The sequence below is a fragment of the Danio rerio genome, chromosome 14, assembly GCF_049306965.1.
Source record: "Danio rerio strain Tuebingen ecotype United States chromosome 14, GRCz12tu, whole genome shotgun sequence".
Lineage (NCBI taxonomy): Eukaryota > Metazoa > Chordata > Actinopteri > Cypriniformes > Danionidae > Danio > Danio rerio.
Genome location: NC_133189.1, coordinates 50,446,153 through 50,473,715, shown reverse-complemented (window position 1 = coordinate 50,473,715; position 27,563 = coordinate 50,446,153). Strand labels below are relative to the sequence as shown.

At 35.4% G+C, this 27,563-nt stretch overlaps 1 protein-coding gene and 1 long non-coding RNA gene across 4 annotated transcripts in view; one reads left to right on the top strand and one right to left on the bottom strand.

Annotated features, from left to right (window-relative positions):
- Nucleotides 1-27,563, top strand: part of macrod1 (mono-ADP ribosylhydrolase 1) — a 206,563-nt gene that overhangs the window by 144,765 nt on the left and 34,235 nt on the right. For all 3 annotated transcript variants that reach the window (XM_073921356.1, XM_073921357.1, NM_001004573.2), the window contains one exon: nt 6,804-6,920. In XM_073921356.1, coding sequence (XP_073777457.1) covers nt 6,804-6,920 — 117 coding nt within the window. The remainder of the gene's footprint in view (nt 1-6,803; nt 6,921-27,563) is intronic.
- On the bottom strand, nt 20,762-23,622 carry LOC141377634 (uncharacterized). The gene is made up of 3 exons (XR_012390075.1): nt 22,241-23,622; nt 21,846-22,174; nt 20,762-21,215 (listed from the first exon to the last, which is right to left on the bottom strand). It is a non-coding gene; the product is annotated as an uncharacterized lncRNA (long non-coding RNA).

The window sequence follows — 27,563 nt, the reverse complement described above, 5'->3', positions numbered from 1 at the left end:
TCTGTTCGTTACAGTCAAGAGACGTCAGTCCTGATGCTCAGAGCTCCAGATTGTAGGAAAGGACACAGTGACATTAGAGTCTCTTTGGGGGTTTTGTTGCATTTGTGGCGTAACGTTGCATTTTGGCATATAGCTGCCTTTTAAGAAGTCTGTTTGTGCAATTTCTGTTTTTTTTAGTAACCTAGAAAGCCACATATTTACTCAAGTTTAGATTGATTGCTCTATTTTTTTAATTAATGGTTATAAATCAGAGAAATACAGTTAAATAGAAAAATTAATAAGAAATCAGAATTAGTCTTACTCTCTGAATCATACACGGTATAATTGTATATTCTGCACGATGTCACAAAGACACAATGCAGGTTAATATGCAAATACAAATATGCATTAGATACAACAGTAATTAAAAATTAATTAATAAAATTAAAAAATCTATATAAACATGCATATTTTACTTGTGCTCTCCTTTATAAATAAACCAGGGGCAGGGTTAGTAGGCCAGGTGTGGAGGTATTTTATTTTATTGTTTTTATTTTATTAAAATGTGTATTTATTCATTCATTTAAATAATTTGTTTATTCATTCAGTCATTCAAATCATTCATTCAGTCATTCAAATCATTCATTCATTCATCCATTTAAATAATTAATTCATTCAGTCAGTTAATTCACTTATTCATTCATTCATTGAAATAATCAATTCATTCAAATCATTGATTCTTTCTTTCATTCGAATTGTTCATTAAACTCATCCATTCATTCATTCATTCATTCATTCATTCATTCATTTGTTCATTCATCCAATCCATTCATTCATTCATTCATTAACTTTTTTTCAACTTAGTCCTTTTATTAATCCGGGGTTGCCACAGTGGAATGAACCGCCAACTTATCCAGCACGTTTTTACGCAGCGGATGCCCTTCCAACTGCAACTCTTCTCTGGGAAACATCCACACACACATCCACAAACACACTTATTCACACTACGAACAATTTAGCTTACCCAATTCACCTGGAGGGCATGTCTTTGGACTGTGGAGGAAACCCACGCAAACGCAGGGAGAACATGCAAACTCCACACAGAAACACCAACTGACCCAGCCGAGGCTCGAACCAGCGACCTTCTTGTCGTGAGGAGAAAGCACTTCCTACTGCGCCACTGCGTCGCCCTTGTTCAATCTTTTGATTCATTAAAATCATTCATTCAAATAATTCATTCATTCATACAAGTTATTTATTTATTCATTGCTATTTATTTATTTATTTATTTAAATAATTCTTTCATTCAAATCATTAATACATTCTTTCATTTATTCAAATCATTCCTTCATTCATTCATTCATTGAAATCATTCACTGAACTCATTAAATAATTCATTTATTAATTCAATTAATTCATTTGTTTGTTCATTCAATCAATCATTCATTCATTCATTTGTTTTTTGTACGTTCCTTTTGTTCATTCATTCATTCAATTATCCATTATTCATTAAAATCATTTATTCACTCATTTGACCATTCATTAATTTGTTCTCTCATTCGTTTATTCATTAAAACCATTCATTCATTCATTCATTCATTCATTCATTCATTCATTCATTATTCATATAAATCATTCATTCATACAAATCCAATCGTTCATTCAAATCATTCATCCATATAAATCATTTGTTCGTTCATTCATTCATTTGTTCATTCATTTGTTAATTAATTAATCATTCATTCAACTTATTCATCCATACAAATCATTCATTCAAATCATTCATTCGTTCATTCATTCGTTTGTTTAATCCATTCATTTATTAAAGTCATTCATTCAAATAATTCATTCATACATACAAATTATTTATTCTTTCATTGCAATATTCATTGCAATCATTTAATTAATTCATTCATTCATTTATTTGTTTATTCATAGGTTCATTCAAACCATTCATATATTAATTCAAATCATTCATTCATTCTTTCATTCAAATCATTCAATCATTCATTCATTCATTCATTCATTCATTCATTCATTCATTAAAATCAATTAATCAAAATTAACTCATTAATTTATTCATTAAAATAATTCATTAATAATTCATTAAACTCAATTCATTTGTTTATTCATTCATTCTTTCAATTCATTAATTTATTAGAATTCATTTAAATTATTCATTTGAATACTTCATTCATACAGATAATTTATTCATTTATTGCAATTTATTATTTCGTTCATTCATTCATTTTTCCATTCATTAATTTATTATTCATTCAAATCATTTATTAACTCATTTGACCAATCATTCATTTGTTCACTTAGTTGTTTATTTATTCAAATAATTAGTTCATTCATATAAATCATTCGTTCATACAAATCCAATCATTCATTGAAATTATTCATTCGTTCAAATCATTTATTCATACAATATATTTAATCAAATCATCCATTCATTCATTCATTCATTCATTCAAACCATTCATGTGTTTATTCATTCAAATCATTTATACAAATATTCATTCAAATCACTCATTCATTCTTTCAAATCATTCATTCATTCATAAATCATTCACTCGTTCACATCATTTATTTGTTCATTCGTTCATTCATTCAAATCATTTCTATCATCTTATCACATCATTTTTTTTTTTTACATTTTTTGCCTTTAAAAATGTATGTATATATATATATATATATAAATTTTTTGAGTGTGTGTGTCTGTGTGTGTGTTTTGTCCTCCTCTTGGCACTGGAAGGAATGTTGGTATTCTGCTTGAAAACCCAGATCGCCGGGCAAGTGTTTAGAGAGAGATAGAGCTGTGGTGTCGAGGGATTTGTGACACGGGCAAGCAGATGTGCCAGATCCAATCAAACGCGCTTACTAATGGCTGCCATGGTGACCAGCTCAGCCAATAAGAGTGTGTTTCAAAACCACTTGCTATCTTGTACTTGCGCTGCCCAGTCCAGGCCAAACTGATTCAGCGGGTAATTGAGAACAACTTGTTAATGAAGGCTTTCGTATGCAGGAATTGTGTATGTGTGCATGCATGGTTGTGTTGTTGGGTGTTGCGTGAGGTTGCACGTGCATATTGCTCTAAATGCAATGCAATATCGGAAAATATGATGTTTTTCCATGTCACAAACCCCCTTGTCAGGTAAGCATAAAGCCAATTAGCACCTGCTAACAAGATGTCTGGGTAATATAAAAAGTGTGTGTGCATGCATGTTGCAATTACACAGGAAGACAAGCTATTCCCAACAGGCGCACATCGTCACCGCATTCACATCTTTTCCCTTATTCCTTCCTCTCATCCTCCTTTCCTCTGCTCCAAAGCCCTGAGTACAGCTTCCCTCCATCTGTCCCTCCGTTTTTTCCTCATCGTGTTCTCCACGTCACTCTCCCACAGTGTATATTCCCTATCTTTCCATCTTTTATCACTCAATCTCTCTCTCCTGCAGATTGCAAGCACATATCAGCAAAAGTGCCAGGGTGCTGAAAACCCTCCAGTTAAACTGTTATGGCCCTTAAATTGCTGCCCTCGGTGCTCTGAGAAATCAGATTTCTGAATGTCCTCCAATGATAAATGGGGGTTGAGTTGTTTTTTGTTTGTTATTTTTTAAATCTGAATTAAAGTCGTGGGGTAAGTTGTGTCACTGCAACCTTTAAGACAGTGGTTCTCAAAGTGGGACCAAACGGCAACCTCCCACTCTCCCTTGTGAAACTAACATGGAAGTAACTGAAACTGCATTTCATCAAAACTCCGCTAGTCCTAGAGCAGATTTCTATTGATCCCAATGTTAAAATGGCCTACTTCATAGCAGAAAAAAGGTGTTTTCAGCCCGGTACAAAGAACAATATTGATTCATATAGCTAATATTACCCTTCATGACAATTGTGAGGGGAGCGCATTTTTTTAGAACTCATCCGTTTCGTTTATATAAAGTCTCCATAATTAAGGGCGTGGCCACTTGAGTGACAGCTAGGTCTCGTTGGTTGCTGTCACTTCACCTCTAAATTCCGGCTGATTAGCTGCTGAACTCGACATATACATTGTATTTTTGGTTTTGTTTTATGAGGCTTTACACAGTCAGTTGCTTTTTGGAATTATTTCTCACAATTATCAGATGATATGGCATGCTGTGTGCACCTAATTGTGCTAGCAAATATTCTAACAAACTGCAGTTTTTTTGTCATGTGACAATGTTTTTTTATATTATTTTTCCATAAGAGATATCTTTGCCATTTCTTAGTTAAAGCAGGTAATTTATGGCCCGTTTCCACTAACTGGTAAAGTACGAATAAATGTTTAAAGTAAAGCTGAACGGGTCGTTCACATATCATACGAGAAACACTTCTCACAAAACAGATGCGTTATACACATAAATATTTGTGGATAAATGTTTATTACTAACTTTTCTGTGAACATAATTTAATTATAACTGCAGATCAATGTCACATCTGCAACATCTGCAATATAAAATAAATAAATGCAACATATATGAACACATTACAGCCCCTTACAGTCTCCGATATGTCACCAATTACAGAAAAACTACACACAGCATACATTTAGTCCTTATTTTGGTTCAACACGCAACACAGCCCACAGTCAGTGCAAACCTCTCATCTGTGTGTTTACAGTAATTCTGTCATTCTGTCAAGTATCTCGCACTTTTAGACACCCTCGTAAAACAACAGTAGGACACAGCAGATTTTGTTCTTTTTTCGCCTTTTGACTGGAAACGGCCATAAAAGTTTACCGAACCATACAGTACCCTACCGTACCACTCAGTGGAAATGGGCCATAAGCTGCTTAATATTGAAAATTAGTATTGCTCAACATATTATTTTAATGCATCATCTTAATTAATAAACATTAGATTGTTGCATCAACTTTGCTACCCTGCCATGGCTGCAGCAGGTGCAATGATATTATACAGCACAGTTGTTACCTAGCTACCTAGCTTGGGGTGATTTTCAGGGACTGCGTAATATCATTGCACATGCTGCAGCCATGGTATGGCAGCAAAGTTCCTTCATTGTTATACCGTTATTGTTATGTCTATTTTCAAAAATATTTTGTATGTAATAAATATTGTTTGGGGTGTAACGGTATATGTATTTGTCCCGAAATTATGGAGTTTTCAGGGAGAAATAACAAAATGGGAGGGTGGGAGATGCGAAACGGGAGACACGGGAGAGTGTTGGCAGGTATGGTTTATATATTAACTTTACAGAAATGTGCCCACATCTAAAAATCTCGAAGGCAGGTGCTCGATCAAAAATAAACAGTAGCAAAAGATTAAAAAAAAAAGTTTGAAACGTTGTTTTGTGATATTAAAAGACTTTTTGAGAGCTAAAGTGGCTGTGTGCCGATTTTCTTGTGATATTTTGCTATTTTACAGGGTGGGGCATTTATATGCATTCACCTTAATAAAATGGGAATGGTTGGTGATATTAAGGTCCTGTTTGTGGCACATTAGTATATGTGAGAGGGTAAACTTTTCAAGATGGGTAGTGAACATGGTGGCCATTTTGAAGTCGGCCATCTTGGATCCAACTTATGTTCCTTCAATAGGAAGTTAAAGTTTAACTGGCCTCGGACAGTTTAGTGTATTTTATTTTAGTTTAGTTTATAAGCCATTTAAAGGCGCATCTTTTTACTCAAACATTTAATTGACAGAATCAGTGTTTGTGTATTTGGATTTTTAACTTGTTTTAATATGTTCTCCCTGCTGAAAAATCCAGCTTAAACCAGCATAGGCTGGTTGGCTGGTTTTAGCTGGTCAACCAGGCTGGTTTTAGAGGGGTTTTGGCCACTTCCAGGCTGGTTTCAGCTGAGTCCAGCTTAAACCAGGCTGGTCAAGCTGGTTTTAGCTGGAATTAGCTGGTCATTTTCCAGCCTGACCAGCTAAGACCAGGCTGGAAATGGCTGGAAACCAGCCTGGAAGTGGCCAAAACCCCTCTAAAACCAGCCTGGTCGACCAGCTAAAACCAGCCAACCAGCCTAGGCTGGTTTAAGCTGGATTTTTTTTAGCAGGGCTAACATGTTTTCTTTTATTGTTATGTGCTCTTTTACTTGTCTTCTCTTATTGTAAAGCACTTTGTGACTCAATGTCTGGGAAAGGTGCTATATAAATAAACCTTTACATGCTTACTTTAGTTTAGTCTGCGTCAAACCTGCAGGAAAATATCAGTCTTTGCTCAAAGGCTGATTATTTTACCAACGATTAGTGTCAATAGTTGTAGCCTATTACAGATTTCAAAGAAAAATCTTAATATTAAAAAAGGAAACATAAGCTGGACCACAACAGATAAACGTCAGTTAGATTGTGCCGTCTGTCATGTATAGTAGGCCAATAGGTCTGTTACTTTTACTTAAGAAGACATATTATTTTAGTTTAGCACCAGAGCTATAGAAACTGTATTATGCTTAGAGAGAGAAAAACGCCACAGTATTGTGATCAGATCTGTATTGATCGATACTCTGAATTTTGGATATCGAGCTCAGATCGGTTCCAAAAAAATGGTTTCGGTTCATCCCTACTTTTTCAGTTACATCCATAACGCATGATTATTTTCCTCATTTAAAATATAAAAAATATTTACAGATTGATATTTTTCTGATCCCATAACTCTGTGGTTAGTTGTTTTGGAAAATATAAACGGATGTGTCAATATAATGTTAACATTTACTTTCTCTGTGAATTTATGTTTAGAATGTCTACTGCAAATGTCACATCCATAATTCTGGAACTGATCTAATGTATAGATTACACATATGAGTTCGAGTCTCAGTCTCCCCAATTTCCTTCCTATAGTGGATGGTGCCATTCACCGTGGAGCTGGTCCTCTGCTGCGGAAAGAATGCGCCACTCTGAACGGCTGTGAAACGGGGGAGGCCAAGATCACCGGAGCCTACGGTCTGCCAGCGAGATGTGAGTCGCTCATGAAACACACCCATCATCATACAAATGCCATATAAACATCATCCTGAAGCGCTTTGAGCTCTGTAATGTACGCTGATCAATTCTGAATCATCTGTTAGAGTTAAAGCCAGCACATCTCCAGCAGTACACGAGCGAAGAGCAAACCTTTCCTTGTGTTTACGCTTGATCGCATCAAAGTCAGCGGCGTACTTTTGCAGAAACTAAATTACACTTGATAAATGTCATCAAGTGCGTTTTTTTACTTCATTTCCCATCTTAGGAGTGTAAGCAGGTGTTGTGCAACCTCTCTAGCGAAATGTCAAATGGTTGCGTACATGTTGCACGCTGCCATATGAATAAATGAATAAACCATCAACACAAACCTTTTTGCCTATCACTCTCCCTCCCTCCCTCCCTCCCTCCCTCCTCCATTCGTCTCCCTCCCTCTCTTTCACTCTTCCAGAGAGCGTTCAGTAATTATGTAGTCAGACAGTGTTTACAGAAGCAAGCGCACTTTAATTTATTCGCACACTTAGCAGTAATTTCCTTGTCTAATTTATGATCCCCCCCCCCCACCGTACCTAGCCGTTCAGAGACAGAGATGCACACACTGCTGATTCTCCAGCCATCACACATGCACAGATATACACACACTTACACAATCATGCATATATAAACAGAAGTTGGTTTTTGTGAATTGCGGGGACATTCTGGAGGCGTAATGGTTTTAATACTGTACGAACTGTATTTTCTATCGCCCAACACCAATAATTTTACTCTTTAAAGGATACTTTGTGCATGTTTACTTTCTCTAAAAAAAAGTCTCTATGATTTATAAACCTTGGACATAGGCAATGTCCATATACGTCACTTTTTCCTTGTAATACCTGCCAAACCCATGTTATTATAGACCTTTTTCTTGGCTGCTGCATAGAGGGCGCCATAGTGACCAGCGTCTTCCGGTAGAATGATTAGAACTTCCGTTTACAGTGTTTACAATTGGTAATTTGCACTCCGAAAAAACAGGTTTCAGTAGCGTTTTGTGTGGATCACAGAGTGTTTTTGTGACACAAAACTCTGAAAGGTGTGTGTTAAAGCCGTTATAATCTGTCAGATGGGGTTCAAGCGCGAGAGAAAAATGTTCTCGTAGTTTACGTAGTTTATGTATAAACACAGATACACACGCATGCAAATACAAGAACAGTTACGCACATTTACATAGATATGCACAAGAACATATGTATACTGTATATACACAAAAACAAACATATAAACACAAATACACATGCATGCAAATACAAGCACAGATACACACCTTTAAATATATGCACACAAACACGTCTATATGCACAAACACACACATATGAACACAGATACACACGCATGCAAATACAAGCACAGTTACGCACGTTTAAATAGATACACACACAAACACATCTATATACACACAAATACACATATAAACAGATACACACGCATGCAAATACAAGCACTGTTACGCACATTTAAATAGATATGCACACAAACGCGTCTATATACAGACACAAACACACATATAAACACAGATACACACGTATGTAAATACAGACACAGATACACACCTTTAAATAGATATGCACACAAACAAATGTGTATATATACACACACAAACACACATATAAACACTGATACACACGCATGCAAATACAAGCACAGTTACGCACGTTTAAATAGATACACACACATATAAACACAGATGCACATGTTTAAATAGATATACACACAAGCACACATATAAGCACAGATACACACCTTTAAATAGATATGCACACAAACACACATATAAGGACTGATACACACCTTTAAATAGATATGCACACAAACACACATATTAGGACTGATACACACCTTTAAATAGATATGCACACAAACATGCATACAAACACAGATACACACCTTTAAATAGATATGCACACAAACACACATGTAAGCACAGATACACACATTTAAAAATATATGCACACAAACACACATATAAACACAGATACACACGCATGCAAAAACAAACAAAGATACACACGTTTATATGCACACAAACACATCACTATATATATACACACATATAAACACAGATACACACATTTAAATAGATATCCACACAAACGCACATATAAACAGACACACACACACACACATAAACACAGATAAACACGTTTAAATAGATATGCACACAAACACACATATAAACACAGATACACACGTTTAAATAGATATGCACACAAACACACATATAAGCACAGATACACACGTTTAAATAGATATGCACACAAACACACATATAAGCACAGATACACACGTTTAAATAGATATACACACACACACACACATATAAGCACAGATACACACGTTTAAATAGATATGCACACAAACACACATATAAGCACAGATACACACGTTTAAATAGATATGCACACAAACACACATATTAGGACTGATACACACCTTTAAATAGATATGCACACAAACATGCATACAAACACAGATACACACCTTTAAATAGATATGCACACAAACACACATGTAAGCACAGATACACACATTTAAAAATATATGCACACAAACACACATATAAACACAGATGCACACGCATGCAAAAACAAACAAAGATACACACGTTTATACACACAAACACATCACTATATATATACACACATATAAACACAGATACACACATTTAAATAGATATCCACACAAACGCACATATAAACAGACACACACACACACACATAAACACAGATAAACATGTTTAAATAGATATGCACACAAACACACATATAAGCACAGATACACACGTTTAAATAGATATGCACACAAACACACACATAAACACAGATACACACATTTAAATAGATATGCACACAAACACACATATAAGCACAGATACACACGTTTAAATAGATATGCACACAAACACATATAAGCACAGATACACACGTTTAAATAGATATGCACACAAACACACATATAAGCACAGATACACACGTTTAAATAGATATGCACACAAACACACATATAAGCACAAATACACACGTTTAAATAGATATGCACACAAACACACATATAAGCACAGATACACACGTTTAAATAGATATGCACACAAACACACATATAAGCACAGATACACACCTTTAAATAGATATACACACACACACACACATATAAGCACAGATACACACGTTTAAATAGATATGCACACAAACACACGTATAAACAGAGATACACACGTTTAAATAGATATGCACACAAACACACATATAAGCACAGATACACACGTTTAAATAGATATACACACACACATATAAGCACAGATACACACGTTTAAATAGATATGCACACAAACACACGTATAAACACAGATACACACGTTTAAATAGATATGCACACAAACACACATGTAAGCACAGATGCACACATTTAAACATATATGCACACAAACACACATATAAACACAGATACACACGCATGCAACTACAAACAAAAATACACACATTAAAATAGATATGCACACAAACACGTCACTATATATACACAGATATAAAAACACAGATACACACGTTTAAATAGATATGCACACAAACGCACATATAAACAGACACACACACACACACATACATATGTACAAACTCAGATATGTACACGTCTAAACACAGACACACACACACACACACACACACATAAACCCAGTAACACATAAAGTTATTGGCCTCGCTCTCCAGGCTGTGCTTCTGTTAGGATTTACTTCAGTCTTCAGTTGATTTTTCTCTGGAACTTTGTGTTGTTCTTCTCATCTGTTTCTCTCTGTACTGTACTGAACGGCGGGGAGCAGAACAGTAAATATCAGCAGTAATTGTTGGACTGAAATTAGTGTTTGTGTCTGACTGCCTTCACCACATGTGGCTTTTATAATGACTGATGTAATTATAAGTTATGTGCGAGCAGGTGTTTGGGTTATTTGGGATGTATGAGCTGTTGAAATGTACCATTTCTAAATTGGATTTTAGTTTTTAAAGTTTCTGTAATGGTGCAGTAAGTAGAGCAGCGTGTTGTTACAAATTCAATGTCTGTCTCTCTAGATTTGTGCGTTTTCGGTCATTTGTCTATGCAAAACTTGCACATACTTCGGTTTTCAGCCCACACCCAAGTCCTATCAGCAGGGCTATTCAATTAGTTTGTCATAAACACAGATATAACAATATAAGAGCCCATACAGTATGTTGTATTTTCACTCCTTAAGACACCCACGTTGTATTTTTCTACATTTAATCTTAATATATTGTATTTTGAAACTACATGAGTGCATTGTACAATGTGGCTTTTTAAACTAAAATTCAAATGTAGTATTTAAAAGCGAAACAAAATCAGTGTATTGCTTAAGTCTTCTACATTCAGACTCATTCATATGTCTGGTTTAGCTCAGCTACCAAATCTGACCTTCGAAGACTACGTTGAATAGTTTGGACTGCTGAGTGATATGTGAATGGCCTGCTGCTATAGTTAATCCAGTGTGCGTGCGTATTAGCTTTGGTGTATAAGCTCGGATCTTTAAACTGTCGCACAGGTGGCATGACTTTGTTTAGTTGCGGCAGTTTCAATCCGTCCAAGAAAAACGCAGTGTTGAGAAGCCTTTAAGATTAAGTATCCAAATGTTTTCGGCTGCTCGCGCCACTCATTCGCTTTATGTCAGGACTCCTCTTGCTGTATTGAACAGAGGCACGTCACTTTAAAACTACGTGTATAGCAGCAATTTTTCGACTGAACTAAATTTGTTTTGATGTCTTGGTCATACTATTTGGAGGACCGGAACAAATTGCCTCAATTGAATAGCCCTGCCTTACAGGGACAGTATGGAAAACACAAATACAAAAGGAAAGTTGTGATTGCTAAATTTACTTTGGCTTGTATTTTAATGCAGACATTAGAAATTATATTATTTATTTTGTTCCTCATTATTTTTATTGTTTTGTATCAAAATAAACACGTATTTCAATTTTGGTTCTTGCAACACATTTCAGAAAAGTTGGAATGGGTGATTTAGGGATAGTGCTCAGGTAAAGCTGAGGTCACACTGGGCTTTTCCTTCGGAAACGCAAGGTCATGCGTCAAGTTTCGCCGGTTAAACTAGGTCTAGTAATCCTGTTTAATCCCGCCCCTTTTTCGCAGCGCCGTACGACAGAATTTCGCACACAAAAACTCTAGTGTGACCAAAGCTAAAACTGGTTAATAATGACATGATTTAAAACAGGTGATGTAAACAGGTGATTGCGATTATGATTTGGTACAAAAGCAACATCCAAGAAAGGTGTAGTCCTTTAGGAGCAAAGATGGGCAGAGAATCGCACATTTTACAACAAATACATTAGAAAATTATTGAAATATTTAAAAAGTATGTTCCTCAAAGAAAGATAGGAATATATTTGAATATTTTACCTTCAAGAGTGCAAAACATTATTAAAAGCAACAAGACCAAAAGCCAGAATCTGTCATGGTCAAGTGCCCTTTGCAAAGGTATCTTGCACTTCTTTGGCACTAATAATGCTAAAACGTACATGGAGATTTTGGATCACAATATGCTGCCGCCTTTTCCAAGGACGCCAATGTATACAAAGTATTTCAACAAGACAATGCAAAACCACATTCCCCAATTTAAAACATGTTTAAATGAAGGATGGGACAAAATTACACCTGAAACACTTCATCACAGGTTTCTTCAGTCCCTTAGCGTCTTTTAAGTATTGTGAAAAAGAATGGCAACATTATAAAGTGGTAAAAGCTTTACTGTGCCAACTTTTTAAATGTGTTGCAAGAACCAAAATTGGAATGTGTTTATTAAAAATAAAAACTATAAAAATCACGAGAAACACGTTTAATAATGTTCATTGTATTATTTGCAATGAAATACATGTCAAAGTACATTTAGAATTCACTGTTTTATTTTGTTTGTGTTTTCCATACTGTCCCAAATTTTTCTGATTTGGGGTTGTACCATTATAAGGAAATAAGGGTTATTTAGAAATATTGCAGAAAACCTTTCTTTATTATTTCAGAACATTTGAAATGTCAGTAATCATTGTAGCAAGACATGTTAAAGAGATAGTTAAAATGATTTACTCCCCTTTAGGCCATCCACATCGTGCTTGACTTTGTTTCTCACAATAAACATAAGACATGATTTTTAGATGAAGCCTTGACCTTGGTAATTTATAAAATGCAAGTGAATGGTCACTGACACTTTGAGTAAAGAAAAAAAAAAACCTGTTACACCTGAAAATAAGCTGAGATCTTATTAAGCGAAATGGCTAAATATTAACTGAATGTGCTCAGGATCATCTGCCAAGGTTGTGGTTTAAGGAAATAATTTAGTGAATAATGCTGTTCATCTTGGGTTGAGTGCATGTTTTGCTTCATAAGGCATCAACAGGAGCCATGAAAATGTGTTTTATTTTGCTTTTTATATGCTTTTTCCTCTCAGATTGCCTTTAGCCATTGATGTACGTTTTATGAATCACTTGTGTTAAAATAGAACAATAATTGGCCAAGATATAACTATTTGAAAATCTAGAATTTGAGGATTCAAAAAAGAAAAATGCTGAAAAAAATCAGATTTAAGGTTGTCTAAATGAAGTGCTTAGCAATGCACATTACTAATCAGAAATGTAATTTTATTTTGGTATATTTATTGTAGAAAATTTACTAAATATCTTTATTTATGGTTGCAGCTGGAAGGGCATCCGTTTCGTAAAACATATTCTGGAATAGTTAGTGATTCATTCCGCTGTGGCGACTTCTGATAAGTGACTAAATCGAAAACCATTCATTCATTTTCCTTCAGCATAGTCTCTATATCAAGGGTCGCCACAGTGGAATGAACCGCCAACTATTCCAGCATTTGTTTTATGCAGCAAATGCATATCCAGCCACAACCGAGTATTGGGAAACATCCATACACTCTTACATTTACACACATACAGTATACTACAACCAATTTATTTTATTCAGTTCACCTAAAGTGCATTTGTTTGGACTAGGGGGGAAACTGGAGCACCCAATGGAAACCCACACCAACACAGGTAGAACATGCAAACTCCACACAGAAATGCCAACTGACCCAGCCGGGACTCAAACCAGCAACCTTCTTGCTGTGAGGCGACAGTGCTAACCACTGAGCCACTATACCACCCAAATATCTTCATGAAACATGATATTTGCTTAATATTCAAAATATTCACTCTAAAAATGTTGAGTTATTTCAATCAAATTCTAAGTATAATATGGACTAAACAAACTGCTGTGACCAAATTATTAGGACCAAACTTTACCCAATGTTTGGGTTATTCCATATTTTACCCAATTTTGGTTTAAATAACACAAAATTTATTAGAGTATTTTGTTTTTTCACAGACTACAGAACTTTATCCCAGCTCAATATGCATAGACAACCACAAAGCCATTATTTATAGACTATTTTTCATGAAAACTGTAAACATTATATCCCTGTGGCATTACAAAAATTCCTCTGTTGTAATCCTACAACAATACTGGCTCCCCCAACCAATAGTGTGACTTGTGGGCGGAGCTGTCAGCTTGTTAGTGTAGAAAATGTATTAAAAATCTTCACAAAACGTGATCTTTTCTTAATATTATAATGATATTTGGCATAAAAGAAAAACAAATTATTTTGAAATATAGTCACAAATATACTCTATAAATGCCGGGTTATTTCAACCAATTTCTGGGTATAATACAGACTAAACAAACTGCTGGGTTAATTTTTTCAATTATATTAATAGAATCAAATTTAACCATATTAATGTTTTGGGTAGTCCATATTTTACCCAATTTGGGTTTAAATAACCAAGAATTTGCTAAATTATTTTGTATTTTTATAGAACTTTATCCTAGCTTAATATGCATAGACAACCACAAGGCTATTATTTATAGACTATTTTTCATGAAAACTGTAAACATTATATCCCTGTGGCATTACGAAAATTCCCCTGTTGTATTCCTACAACAATACTGACTCCCTCGACCAATAGCGTGACTTGTGGGCGGAGCTGTCAGCTTGTTCAATGGCTGACTGATGTGGGCGTATTTAGAAACCATTTCTTGTTGAAAACAAGTTCAGTTCAGTGTCACAAAATTACACACTTCAGCTTAAACCCAAAGCACGCACGAAAGTAACAGAAAGCACCTCTAATTACAGCCAAAGCCCCTTAAATAAAACCTGAGATCTGTGTGTGTGTGTGTGTTTATACAGAGGACTGTCATGTTTTGACTGCTTGAGCTGCAGTTTTGCACTTCTGTTGCTGCTTGCATAAGGATAGGGGAGTGTGTGTGTGTTTGTGTCTTACAGTAAAACAGAAATATAGCAATAATATATACTCTGCCAGAGTTGAAGTAGAAGCCCAGCGGATCTCATTGCTGTGCGAAAGGCCGAGTTTGCAGCTCCTGTCAGTCCCTAAGTCCACCTGTGTACCAATACAGCCCTGACTAGGGACGCAACCATACAAAACAAGCACTGCTAGGGGGGAGAATGAGAAGAGAGAAGCATATTTATCAATACACACACACACACACTCTCTCTCTCTCTCACTGAGCCTTCATTTCCCTCTGTGGCCAATTAACACTAATTAAAATCCACACAGGCCAATCGAACACCCACCCTTCTCTCCTGTTATTTAACTAATCCCTTTTTTTTTTCGCTCTCTCTTTCTCCTCATCAGTCTTTTTGCTCATGGACTGGATGAATAACAAGGTTCAATTACTTAATTATATTTATTAAAACAATCCAATATAAAATCCATTGCAAGTTGAAGTATCTTGAGTGAGTTTTGCACTTGAAATCGCAACTGTTTTCTTGTCAAAACCGATCCGAAGAAAGCTGAGGTGAAAGGAGAGCGAACTATTGTGCGTCCGTCGTGCTTGATGGGCCGGTAACAGCCGGTGTATTGTGCGTTTGAGGAAAAAGAGGCCGAAACACAAAACGTTCATGGAACACCTTCGGACCTTTCAGATGATAAGCAGTACTGGCTGCTTTCTTTAAATCCCCGCACCTGCTCCAGATTGTGGAGACTTTTTTTTTTGTCTCCGGTGGGGTTTGTGGTGGGAGAGACCCGGGCCTCCCTTTGTGCGGCAGACAGGAGACTTGGGGTTTGATCTGGATGAGTGAACAGTAAGACAGACAAGCTTTCACTGGAGGAGGGCAGAGAAAGGCAGGCAGGCAGAAGGAAGGAGGGGCAGCAAACAGACCAGTGATTTAGAGCTTTATAATAGCGAGTTTTAGGAGATTCATCGATACGTTATGGGTGTTGTCAGCTTGCGCTGCTGCTGCTGGTGGAGTTTGAGAGATGCGTGTAGGGAAAGAGAACAGTGTGTTTTCTCAGGAACAGATCAGGAGGCTGAAGTCAAATAACAATGCTTTGGGAAAACAAGCTGTACTTGTATGCACACACATATATGCATACACACGCATACATGCATAGGCACATGCACACACATACACTCACCGGCCACTTTATTAGGTACACCTGTTCAACTGCTCGTTAATACAAATTTCTAATCAGCCAATCACATGACAGCATCTCAATGCATCTAGGCATGTAGACATGGTCAAGACGATCTGCTGCAGTTTCTAACTGAGCATCAGAATGGGGAAGAAAGAGATGATTTAAGTGACTTTGAAGTGACTTTGAACGTGGCATGGTTGTTGGTGCCAGATGGGCTGGTCTGAGTATTTCAGAAAATGCTGACCCACTGGGATTTTCATGCACAACCATCTCTAGGGTTTACAGAGAATGGTCGGAAAAATATCAAATATCCAGGGAGCGGCAGTTCTGTGGGCACAAATGCTTTATTGATGCCAGAAGTCAGAGGAGAATGGCCAGACTGGTTCCAGCTGATAGAAAGGCAACAGTAACTCAAATAATCACTCGCTACAACCGAGGTCTGCAGAACAGCATCTCTGAATGCACAACATGTGCAACCTTGAGGCAGATGGGCTACAGCAGCAGAAGACCACACCGGGTGCCGCTTCTGTCAGCTAAGAACAGGCAACTGACGCTACAATTCACACAGGCTCACCAAAATTGGACAATAGAAGATTGTCTGATGAGTCTCGATTTCTGCTGCAGCATTTGGATGGTAGGGTCAGAATTTGGCATCAACAACATGAAAGCATGGATCCATCCTTTTCAGGCTGGTGGTTTAGGCTGCTGGTGGTGGTGGTGGTGTAATGGTGTGGGAGATATTTTCTTGGCACGCTTTGAGCCCATTAGTACCAGTTGAGCATCGTGTCAACGCCACAGCCTACCTGTGTTGCTGACCATGTTTATTCCTTTATGACCACAGTGTACCCATCTTCTGATGGCTACTTCCAGCAGGATAGCGCACCTTGTCATATCATGGTTTCCTGAACATAACAATTGAGTTCACTGTACTCCAGTGGCCTCCACAATCACCAGATCTATCTATCTATCTATCTATCTATCTATCTATCTATCTATCTATCTATCTATCTATCTATCTATCTATCTATCTATCTATCTATCTATCTATCTATCTATCTATCTATCTATCTATCTATCTATCTATCTATCTATCTATCTATCTATCTATCTATCTATCTATCTATCTATCTATCTATCTATAAACTGTTTTAATCTATCTATCTATCTATCTGTCTGTCTGTCTGTCTGTCTGTCTGTCTGTCTGTCTGTCTGTCTGTCTGTCTGTCTGTCTTTCTTTCTTTCTTTCTTTTCTTTCTTTCTTTCTTTCTTTCTTTCTTTCTTTCTTTCTTTCTTTCTTTCTTTCTGTCTGTCTGTCTGTCTGTCTGTCTGTCTGTCTGTCTGTCTGTCTGTCTGTCTGTCTGTCTGTCTGTCTGTCTGTCTGTCTGTCTTTCTTTCTTTCTTTCTATCTATCTATCTATCTATCTATCTATCTATCTATCTATCTATCTATCTATCTATCTATCTATCTATCTATCTATCTATCTATCTATCTATCTATCTATCTATCTATCTATCTATCTATCTATCTATCTATTTATATAACTTTTTATAACTATTGATTTATATTAATATATTTTCTGTATATAGTTGAAGGCAAAATAAATTACCCTCCTGTGGATTTTCAAATATTTCCCAAATGATGCTTAACAAAGAAAAATAATTTCTACAGTATTTCCTATAATGTTTTTGATTCTGGAGAAAGTCTTATGATTTTTATTTTTGCTGTAATAAAATCCATTTTTACACTACCAATGACTTGCCCAAGTACCCTAACTTGCCTAGTAAACTCTATAACATAGTTAAGCCTTTATATTGCACTTTAAGCTTAAAAACTGCAAACTAGTATATTTCAAAATAACTAGAACAATATTATGTACCATTATCATGGCAAAAAAAAAAGTTATTGTATATACCGCAATAAAAATAAGTATTAAAAAAAATCTACATTTTCAACATTTGTCTCAGAAAACATATTTCTAAAAGTGCTGTTGACTTGAAATTTTCCCCAGATGTTGGTAACAACCAAAGAAATCCATATATGCAAGGAAAACAAATCTTATTAGTTTAGAAATGATGTTATGTGTTATAAAATGAAATGACGAAGGGAAAATGTATTGAGCACATGAAGGAAGAAAGCTGTAGAAAGGCAGTGAAAGCCCAGACAGCAGCTGAAATCTTTCAGAAGTTCTTCAGCAACCCTCTGCCCTTATCAGCTGCTTCAGTCCAACATCTATATTATCAGGATAATGAAGATGAAACCAGGGTGAACATTTCATCAAGACAATGATCCAAAACACAGCCAAGGAAACTGCGTTCAGAGAAAGAAAAACAAGCTGTAGAATGGCCCAGCCAATCACCTGATATCAATCCAATAGAAAATACAGAGTAAAGATCAGATTTGATAGACGAGACCCACAGAACCATCGAGATTTTATGCACTTTGATGAAGTCTAAGAAACTCACACCTGAGCAATGCATGTCACTTCATTCTCCATATGAGAGGCGTCTTTGATCTGCCATCATTAAAAAAAAAAAGCCTTTTATGTAAAATATTAAATACGTTTCTGTAGTTCAGCACTTTCTCCTTGTCAATTTTTTTTTATTAAACAATTCATTTTTCAGATCTTTTTGTTTTATTTTTATGTTTGTATTGTTTGAGTTTTACCAAAATCTGGTTCAATTACATGTCAACATCTCCTTTAGAAATTATTAATCATTTACCACATACATTTCCACTCCAATTCAAGCAGTATCTTTCAAATACAGTACATGGTCCAGAATCTACATTGTGCAGCACAGTGGCTCACACACTCTCTGTTGTAAGAGTGCTTGTGTGTGTGTGTGTTTGTTTTAGAGAGCAAACATGAGCGACGGGGGAGAGCTGAGCGCTGTGATATCTAAACCTCCCGGCAGTTTTCAGTAGTTTGCTTTAACCTCCAGCTGCACCTGTGTCTGCGGTGATTATGTCATCCTGTCTGCTTCTACACAAGCGTTTCAGCAGCTCATGCTGTGCCACAAATATGACAACACGGGGTGACACAGTACTTCCACTCAAACATATGCCCACTGTTCTCTCTGTTTTTCCTGTCCGATATTTCCTTTTGCACTTCATATGTGAGCATCTGGATGGAAGAACAAGCCATAAGACACTTACCAGTAGAAATCAGTTATTTCTGCGAGTCGAACTACATTGCACAGGTCAGTTTAACTGATACTGATATACCAATTTCATTCAATGCAACATTTTTGGGTGACACTTTATTTAAATGTGCAATTCATGATATTATCAAACAATTAACTATGACTATTAGCCCTATAAACAACTAATTTGCTACTTATTATAAGTAAGTGAGTTAATAGTTGGGTTTAGGTATTGGGTAGTATTAGGGATGTAGAATTAGAGGTTCAGCAAGAGATGTTCTCAGTTGGGTACAAAAACTGTACTGTATCTGGGGCGGTACATTTTCAAAAAGTACATTTTTGTTCCTAACAGGTGTTTAAAGGTACATATTAATACCTAAACAGTACAAATGTGTACGTACCCATACCTTAAAGATAAAAAAGTGAAGGTAAAAAGTGCAGTAAAGGTACAAAAGTGTAGGCCCTACCCTAAACATACTAATGTTCACCTGCAAAGAACAAAAATGCAGCTTTTGAAATGATACCACCCCAATGACAAATTTGGTACCAGATTTGGTATTTCTGATAGTGTAATGTAAAAAAAAAAGTAAGACAAGCAAAAAAGTAACACAGACAGATAGCTGATTAGTGTAATGTTTGCTACGTCAGAGTTTATTTGGGAAATGCTTTTCCATCTTCCATTATTCCCATTCACCTTTTTAGCACAAATCAAAAACCACCTCCAATAAGTGTAAAAACGCTTGTGTGTACTAAAGGTTTTTTATTCAGTATTTTCATTTCTGTCACTTGTTTCTCATGTAATACTTCAAAATGAGCCACCTGTTGTTACAATCTAACCTAGAGCACCATTATCTGCTGTAAAAACTTAACCTAGAGTATTGTCTGCTGTTAAAAACTTAAGCTAGAGCATCATCTGCTTTTAAAAACCTAACCTAGAGCACCATATGCTGTTAAACACTTAAACTAGAGTTTGTCCTCTTTTAAAAACCCAATCTAAAGTGTGTTTGCTTTAAAAAAAAAAAAAACCTAGAGCACCATCTGCTGTTAAAAACTCGACCTAGAGTGTCTGCTGTTAAAATCTTAACCTAGAGTGCCATCTGCTGTTAAAAACCTAACCTAGAGTATTTTCTGCTGTTAAAAACTCAACCCAGAACACCATCTGCTGTTAAAAACTCAACCCAGAGCACTCTGCTGTTAAAAACTAGAGCGCCATGTACTCTAGTTTTAAAAACTTAACCTAGAGCACTATCTAATGTTAAAAACTAGCCTAGAGCGCCATAATCTGCTGTTAAAAACTAGAGCGCCATCTACTGTTAAAAACTTAACCTAGAGCACCATCTGCTGTTAAATCTAACCTAGAGCGCCATCTGCTGTTAAAAACTTAACCTACAGAGTTTTTGCTTTTAAAAACTTAACATAGAGCCCTGTCAGATATTATAAACTTAATCTAGGGCACCATCTGCTGTTTAAAACTAGCCTAGAGTGCCATCATTTACTGTTAAAAACTTAACCTAGAGCGCCATCTACTGCTAAAAACTTAACCTAGAGCACCATTTACTGGTAAAAACTTAACCTAAAGCACCATCTACTGTTAAAAACTAGCCTAAAGCGCCATCATCTGCTGTTGAAAACTAGAGCGCCATGTACTCTAGTTTTAAAAAACTTAACCTAGAGCACTATCTAATGTTAAAAACTAGCCTAGAGCGCCATAATCTGCTGTTAAAAACTAGCCTAGAGTCCTAAAACTAGCCTGCTAGTTCAGCAGCTCATGCTGTGCCACAAATATAACAACACGGGGTGACACAGTACTTCCACTCAAACATATGCCCACTGTTCTCTCTGTTTTTCCCGTCCGATATTTCCTTTTGCACTTCATATGTGAGCATCTGGATGGAAGAACAAGCCATAAGACACTTACCAGTAGAAATCAGTTATTTCTGCGAGTCAAACTACATTGCACAGGTCAGTTTAACTGATACTGATATACCAATTTCATTCAATGCAACATTTTTGGGTGACACTTTATTTAAATGTGCAATTCATGATATTATCAAACAATTAACTATGACTATTAGCTCTATAAACAACTAATTTGCTACTTATTATAAGTAAGTGAGTTAATAGTTGGGTTTAGGTATTGGGTAGTATTAGGGATGTAGAATTAGAGAATTAACCTAAAGCACCATCTACTGTTAAAAACTAGCCTAAAGCGCCATCATCTGCTGTTGAAAACTAGAGCGCCATGTACTCTAGTTTTAAAAAACTTAACCTAGAGCACTATCTAATGTTAAAAACTAGCCTAGAGCGCCATAATCTGCTGTTAAAAACTAGCCTAGAGTCCCATAATCTGCTGTTAAAACCTAGCTTAGAGCTCCATCTTCTACTCTTAAGATAATAGCCTAGAGCACCATCTGCTGTTAAATCTAACCTAGAGCGCAATCTGCTGTTAAAGACTTAACCTAGAGTGTTTCTGCTTTTAAAAACTTAACCTAGAGCCCCGTCTGATATTATAAACTTAATCCAGAGCACCATCTGCTGTTGAAAAATAGCGTAAAGCGCCACCTACCGTTAAAAATCCTAGAATGCCATCATCTGCTGTTAAAAAAAGCATAGAGCGCCATCAACTACTGTTAGAAGCTTAACCTAGAGTGCCATCATCTGCTGTTAAAAAAAAGCATAGAGCGCCATCAACTACTGTTAGAAGCTTAACCTAGAGTGCCATCAACTGCTGTAAAAAAAAACTTAGCTGAGAATTAAGTCACGAGAGAATTGCAATCCCAGAAACAATCCAGAATCGATTTGTCTAATGAGTTTAAAAAAATCTCTAATTATATATTTATTTATACTATGTATTGTACACAGGACACGCCAACTGACAGCCAACTTTGTGTGCACAGTTCCTGTTTTTGCAAATAAAAGACCATATTTCAGGAGTTTAGACACTTTAAAATCATGCAGATAATGGATTTGTTATTATCAGAGTATATGAAGCACAAGCTGTAAAGCCTCTCCAGGATATGGAGGGCAGGCAGAAGAAGCTCATTTGCATTTAAAGAGAGTTAAAACCTTTCAGTAGTTTGTGTCTGCAGGGATTATGTCATCCTGTCTTCTTTTTTCATTCCTTCTATACCCACTTGTCGTGCCACAAACATGACAACACAGGGTGACACAGTACTTCCACTCAAACATGTTCTCTCCATTTTTCCTGTCCCTTGTTTCCTTCCGCACTTCATATACAAGCGTCTGCAAGCTGAGCTCTATTTGTGTGTGTGCGCTTGTGTGTGTGAGTAATGTCTCTGCCCGACTTGATGTATGATGGTGCTGCTGGACTAAACAAACAGAGGTGGATCGATGCTGTAAACACTGCAGAGTGCAGCGGTAAATAAAGGCAGCCGGACAGCACGAGGTGTTGGGGAGGGATGGATGAGGGAAACAGGGCTGACGGTGGGCTGCCGGACGGCCAAAGGACAATTGGGGCAAAGGGGAGAGATTGAGGACATGCCACAGACGTGACACACAAGGACACGAGACATCGAACGGACAGATGGATGAGTGTTTTAGACAGAAGGCAGAAGGAGGACGGGGAAACGGACATGCATGCCGTCTGCGGTTGAGTGTGGATGGGTGGAGGAAGCAGGAAATGAAGATGAGAGGGGGCAGGATTGGGACAAGTGGGGCTTTAGGAAATGAGAAAGACACAGATGGCAGAAATGAGAACAACAAACAAAGTGTTGTTGTTTGAAGTGAATAAGAGAACTGTTCAGAAGGCTAGATGTAATTAAAGAACTAGTACTGTATGTGTGATGCTGCATCAGGGTTTCTCCTGCTGTCATACTTAGTTTCATATACAGGCAGTTTTTGTAGGGTTTTATTATACAGGGCCTAAATGTGGCATGCCTCAAACATCTCAGAAGGAAATACTCTACAATAGAGAAGCACATCAAAATAGAAGTTTCTTGCAGGTTTCTAGCAAAATAAAAGTTTCATGGTTTAATATTTGTGTCGTAACTTTGCTATTAATACATAATAAAAATAAAAATAAAAATATAATTAATAATAATAATAATAATAATATAGAAAATAGATATTAATAATAAACAAATAAAAATAATAATATAAGGTAAATAATAATATGAATAATATAAATAATAACAATAAAAATAATATAAATAATAATATTAAAATAAATAAATAATAATAATGATAATAATATAATTTTTTTAAATAATAATAATAATATAAAAATAATACCAATATTAAAGTAAATAATAATAATAATAAATGAATAATGATAATATAAAATAATAATAATAATAATAATAATAATAATAATAATAATAATAATAATAAAAATCCAGTGTGACCCCAGCTTTAGACTGTTTGCCTGTTTAATGACCACAACTCTGGATTTCAGCTGCTGCCTGGGCTTTCACTGCCTTCCTACACCTCCCTTTCTTCATGTGTTCATTATTTTTTGCATCTGGGGAGCATCTGGAAAATTTAACGGCACATTAAGAAATTAATTCTGAGAAAAACGGTGACGCGTTCAATACTTATTTTCCCTGCTGTATATTTAAATAAAACCCTATTTATTTAAATATACACTGTAAAACCCAAAAAGTAAAGGAACTCAAACCATTTGAGTAAATTGATTGCAACAAACCATTTAAGTTCAAAAACTAATCCTAATGAGTACTGTGAACTTAATCTATTTGAGTAAATGAAGCAATCTGAGCAAAGTAAAACCCGATAAATGTAGAGAACTCAAACCAACTGAGTTCTGTAAAACCCAATAAGTTAAAGCAATTTAAAAACGTTTGAGGAAGCTGATTGCTACAAACCATTTGCGTTAAAAAATCTATTCTCAATGAGTACTGTAAACTTACTCCATTTAGGTTGAAGTAACGAGGTATTTGATTAACTCATTACCTTTAACACTGAGTTCAAAACTCTTTTTAAATGAGTAGAATTAACTTCCAGTCAATTTTGAGTTAACTACACTTAAAAATAAAGTTGACTGTTGGGTTTTACAGTGTAGATATAAAGTTATTTGAACATATTATTATTATTATTATTATTATTATTATTATTATTAGTAGTAGTAGTAGTTGTAGTAGTAGTAGTATATATTATAAATGTATTAAATATTTAGCAAATTATTGTAATACAATGTATAATTTATCATAAGTATTTTAAATTGTATAATTTGACTTAAAAAATAAATATAATAATAATATGAATTAATATAATATTATTATTAAGAATTGGAATTACTGTAAATGTTTTTCCCTCATTTGTTATGTCTGCTTTAATTAATTTATTATAATTAATTCACATGCAGTGACATGCTCAGTAAAAGTAAAAATAAAAATGTCAGATGAAGTTATCATTTATCGGTGTGGAAAAGGTTTCTTTTAGGCTCTGATTAAATAAAAAACAATTATTCTTTGACAGACCGCACTCATAAAAAAAGTCTATTTTGGAACACGTGCAATCAATATCAATTAAAACTTTCTGTTTGAACAGGAACATAATATTATTTATTATAAAGCCTTTTCCTGTAATCCGTATGAACATGCACCATGGAAACCATAGAATCTGCCAGCTATTGCTACAGTCGATGTCATTACAGTAAACACTGGTAACAAGCCAATAAATAGTTTGTGAAAGAATTACACAGTTTTATGATGATTCAATATGAATTGCATTTGTAAGACTGCAATCACTGTGGTATAAAACCATGGTTATAATTGTAAATGTGGGATAAAGAAAGACTAACTGTCCTCTTAGCTGCTGAAAACATTAACTGTGAAAGACATTCGGATGTTGTTATAACACATCATCATATATTATCATATGTCATCAGTGGACACAAGTCAAATACCACTTCCTATAGCAATCAGTTATTTATCTATGTCAGCCACACTGCATTGCTAAGCACAATTCTTACTAGTGATACTGAGATAGACAGAGAGCGGTGTCTTGTGCGAGCACGGTGGCTCAGTGGGTAGCACTGTCACCTCACTGCAATAAGGTTGCTGGTTTGAGTCCCTGTCGGGCATGTTGGCATTGCTGTGTGGAGTTTGCATGTTCTCCTCATGTTGGTGTGGGTTTAATCTGTGTGTTCCGGTTTTCCCCACAGTCAAAACACATGAGCTAAAGGTGAATTCAATAAACTAAATTGGCCATAGTAAGAGTGTGTGTGTGTGTGTGTGTGTGTGTGTGTGTGTGTGTGTGTGTGTGTGTGTGTGTGTGTGTGTGTGTGTGTGTGTGTGTGTGTGTGTGTGTGTGTGTGTGTGTGTGTGTGTGTGTGTGTGTGTGTGTGTGTGTGTGTGTGTGTGTGTGTGTGTGTGTGTGTGTGTGTGTGTGTGTGTGTGTGTGTGTGTTCGTGTGTGTGTGTGTGTGTGTGTGTAAGAGTGTTTGAGTGTTTTCCAGTACTGGGCTTTGTAAAACATGCTGGAATGGCAACCTCTGAAATAGCGACTAAGCTGAAGGAAAATGAATGAATGATAATATATTATCATATATCATCATATGAAGACACAAGCCAAGTACCACTTCCAATAGTCAGCTATTTCTTTGTCAGCCGCACTGCATTACAAGGCCAAATTCTTACTATACTGATACTGATATACAGACAGCACTGTTAAATTCTACATGTTTGGTGTCTCTTTAGTGTGTAACTTAAACATAAATTCCTCTACTGAGTTATCTGCCAGGAATGAACATATCACAGTATCCTTAAATTTAATGATTACCCAATTGTTTTAATAATAATAATAATAATAATAATAATAATAATAATAATAATAATAATAATTATTATTATTATTATTATTATTATTATTATTATTGTTGTTATTATTATTATTATTATTATTTTATTAATATTATCATTTATTATTGTTATTATTCAAATTGTTATTATTATTTTTTATTCTCATTATTATTGTTATTATTATTATTATTATTATTATTATTATTTTATTATCGTTGTTGTTGTTTTTATGATTATTATGATTATTATTTTATTAATATTATCATTTATTATTGTTATTATTAAAATTGTTATTATAATTTTTATTCTCATTATTATTGTTATTATTATTATTATTATTATTATTATTAATTTTATTATTCTTATGGGGGGCTAATATTATTAACCTTAAAATGGTTTTAAAGAAAATAAAAACTGATTTTATTCTAGCCGAAATAAAACAAACAAAAGAATATATCATAAAATAAAAAAAAAAATATTATAGGAAATACTGTGACAAATTCCTTGCTCTGTTAACCCTCTGGGGTCCCTAAGATATTTTGACATGCCCTGACATTTATGCTTATTTCAGATACTTATTACATAGTATTGGCCTACATGTTTTTTTTTTTGTATTCAGCACAAGCTGTGCTACAATAATATGTTAGAAATATCAATGTAATTGCTTGCATTATTTGGAAAAAAATATTATGTGTGGTTAGTAGGTTTTATAAAAAGAAATGTAGCTGAGATAATGTCCAAAACACACAGTGAATGTGCCTGAACAAGACTGTTGAGTAACCAGTCTCGTAGGCTAGAATATTTACTTCACAATTATGTGAAAATTGTTTTGTTCTCTCATTCAAAGAAAACATTACAATGATTCACAATTTGTTAAGTTTGTTTTAGCTCATCTCAGCTCTATGCGTGGGAGTGACAATGGTCATGAAAAATTCACACCCGGAGAGACAAAAGACACTCCCACACTCACCCATCAAGGGCATCGTAACGCCATGTCCAGCTGCAAAAGAGCCCAAACTAAATGCTTGTTGTAATACTTGTTGTATGACTATGCCAACACTCTGGGTAAACAATATACAGTACTCAGCATTTATAAGTACACACACCTCACAAATCTATTTTTTAAATTCATATTTTTAATAGGAAGCTATACAATATTATATTTGTGCATATACATTAGATTGGTCA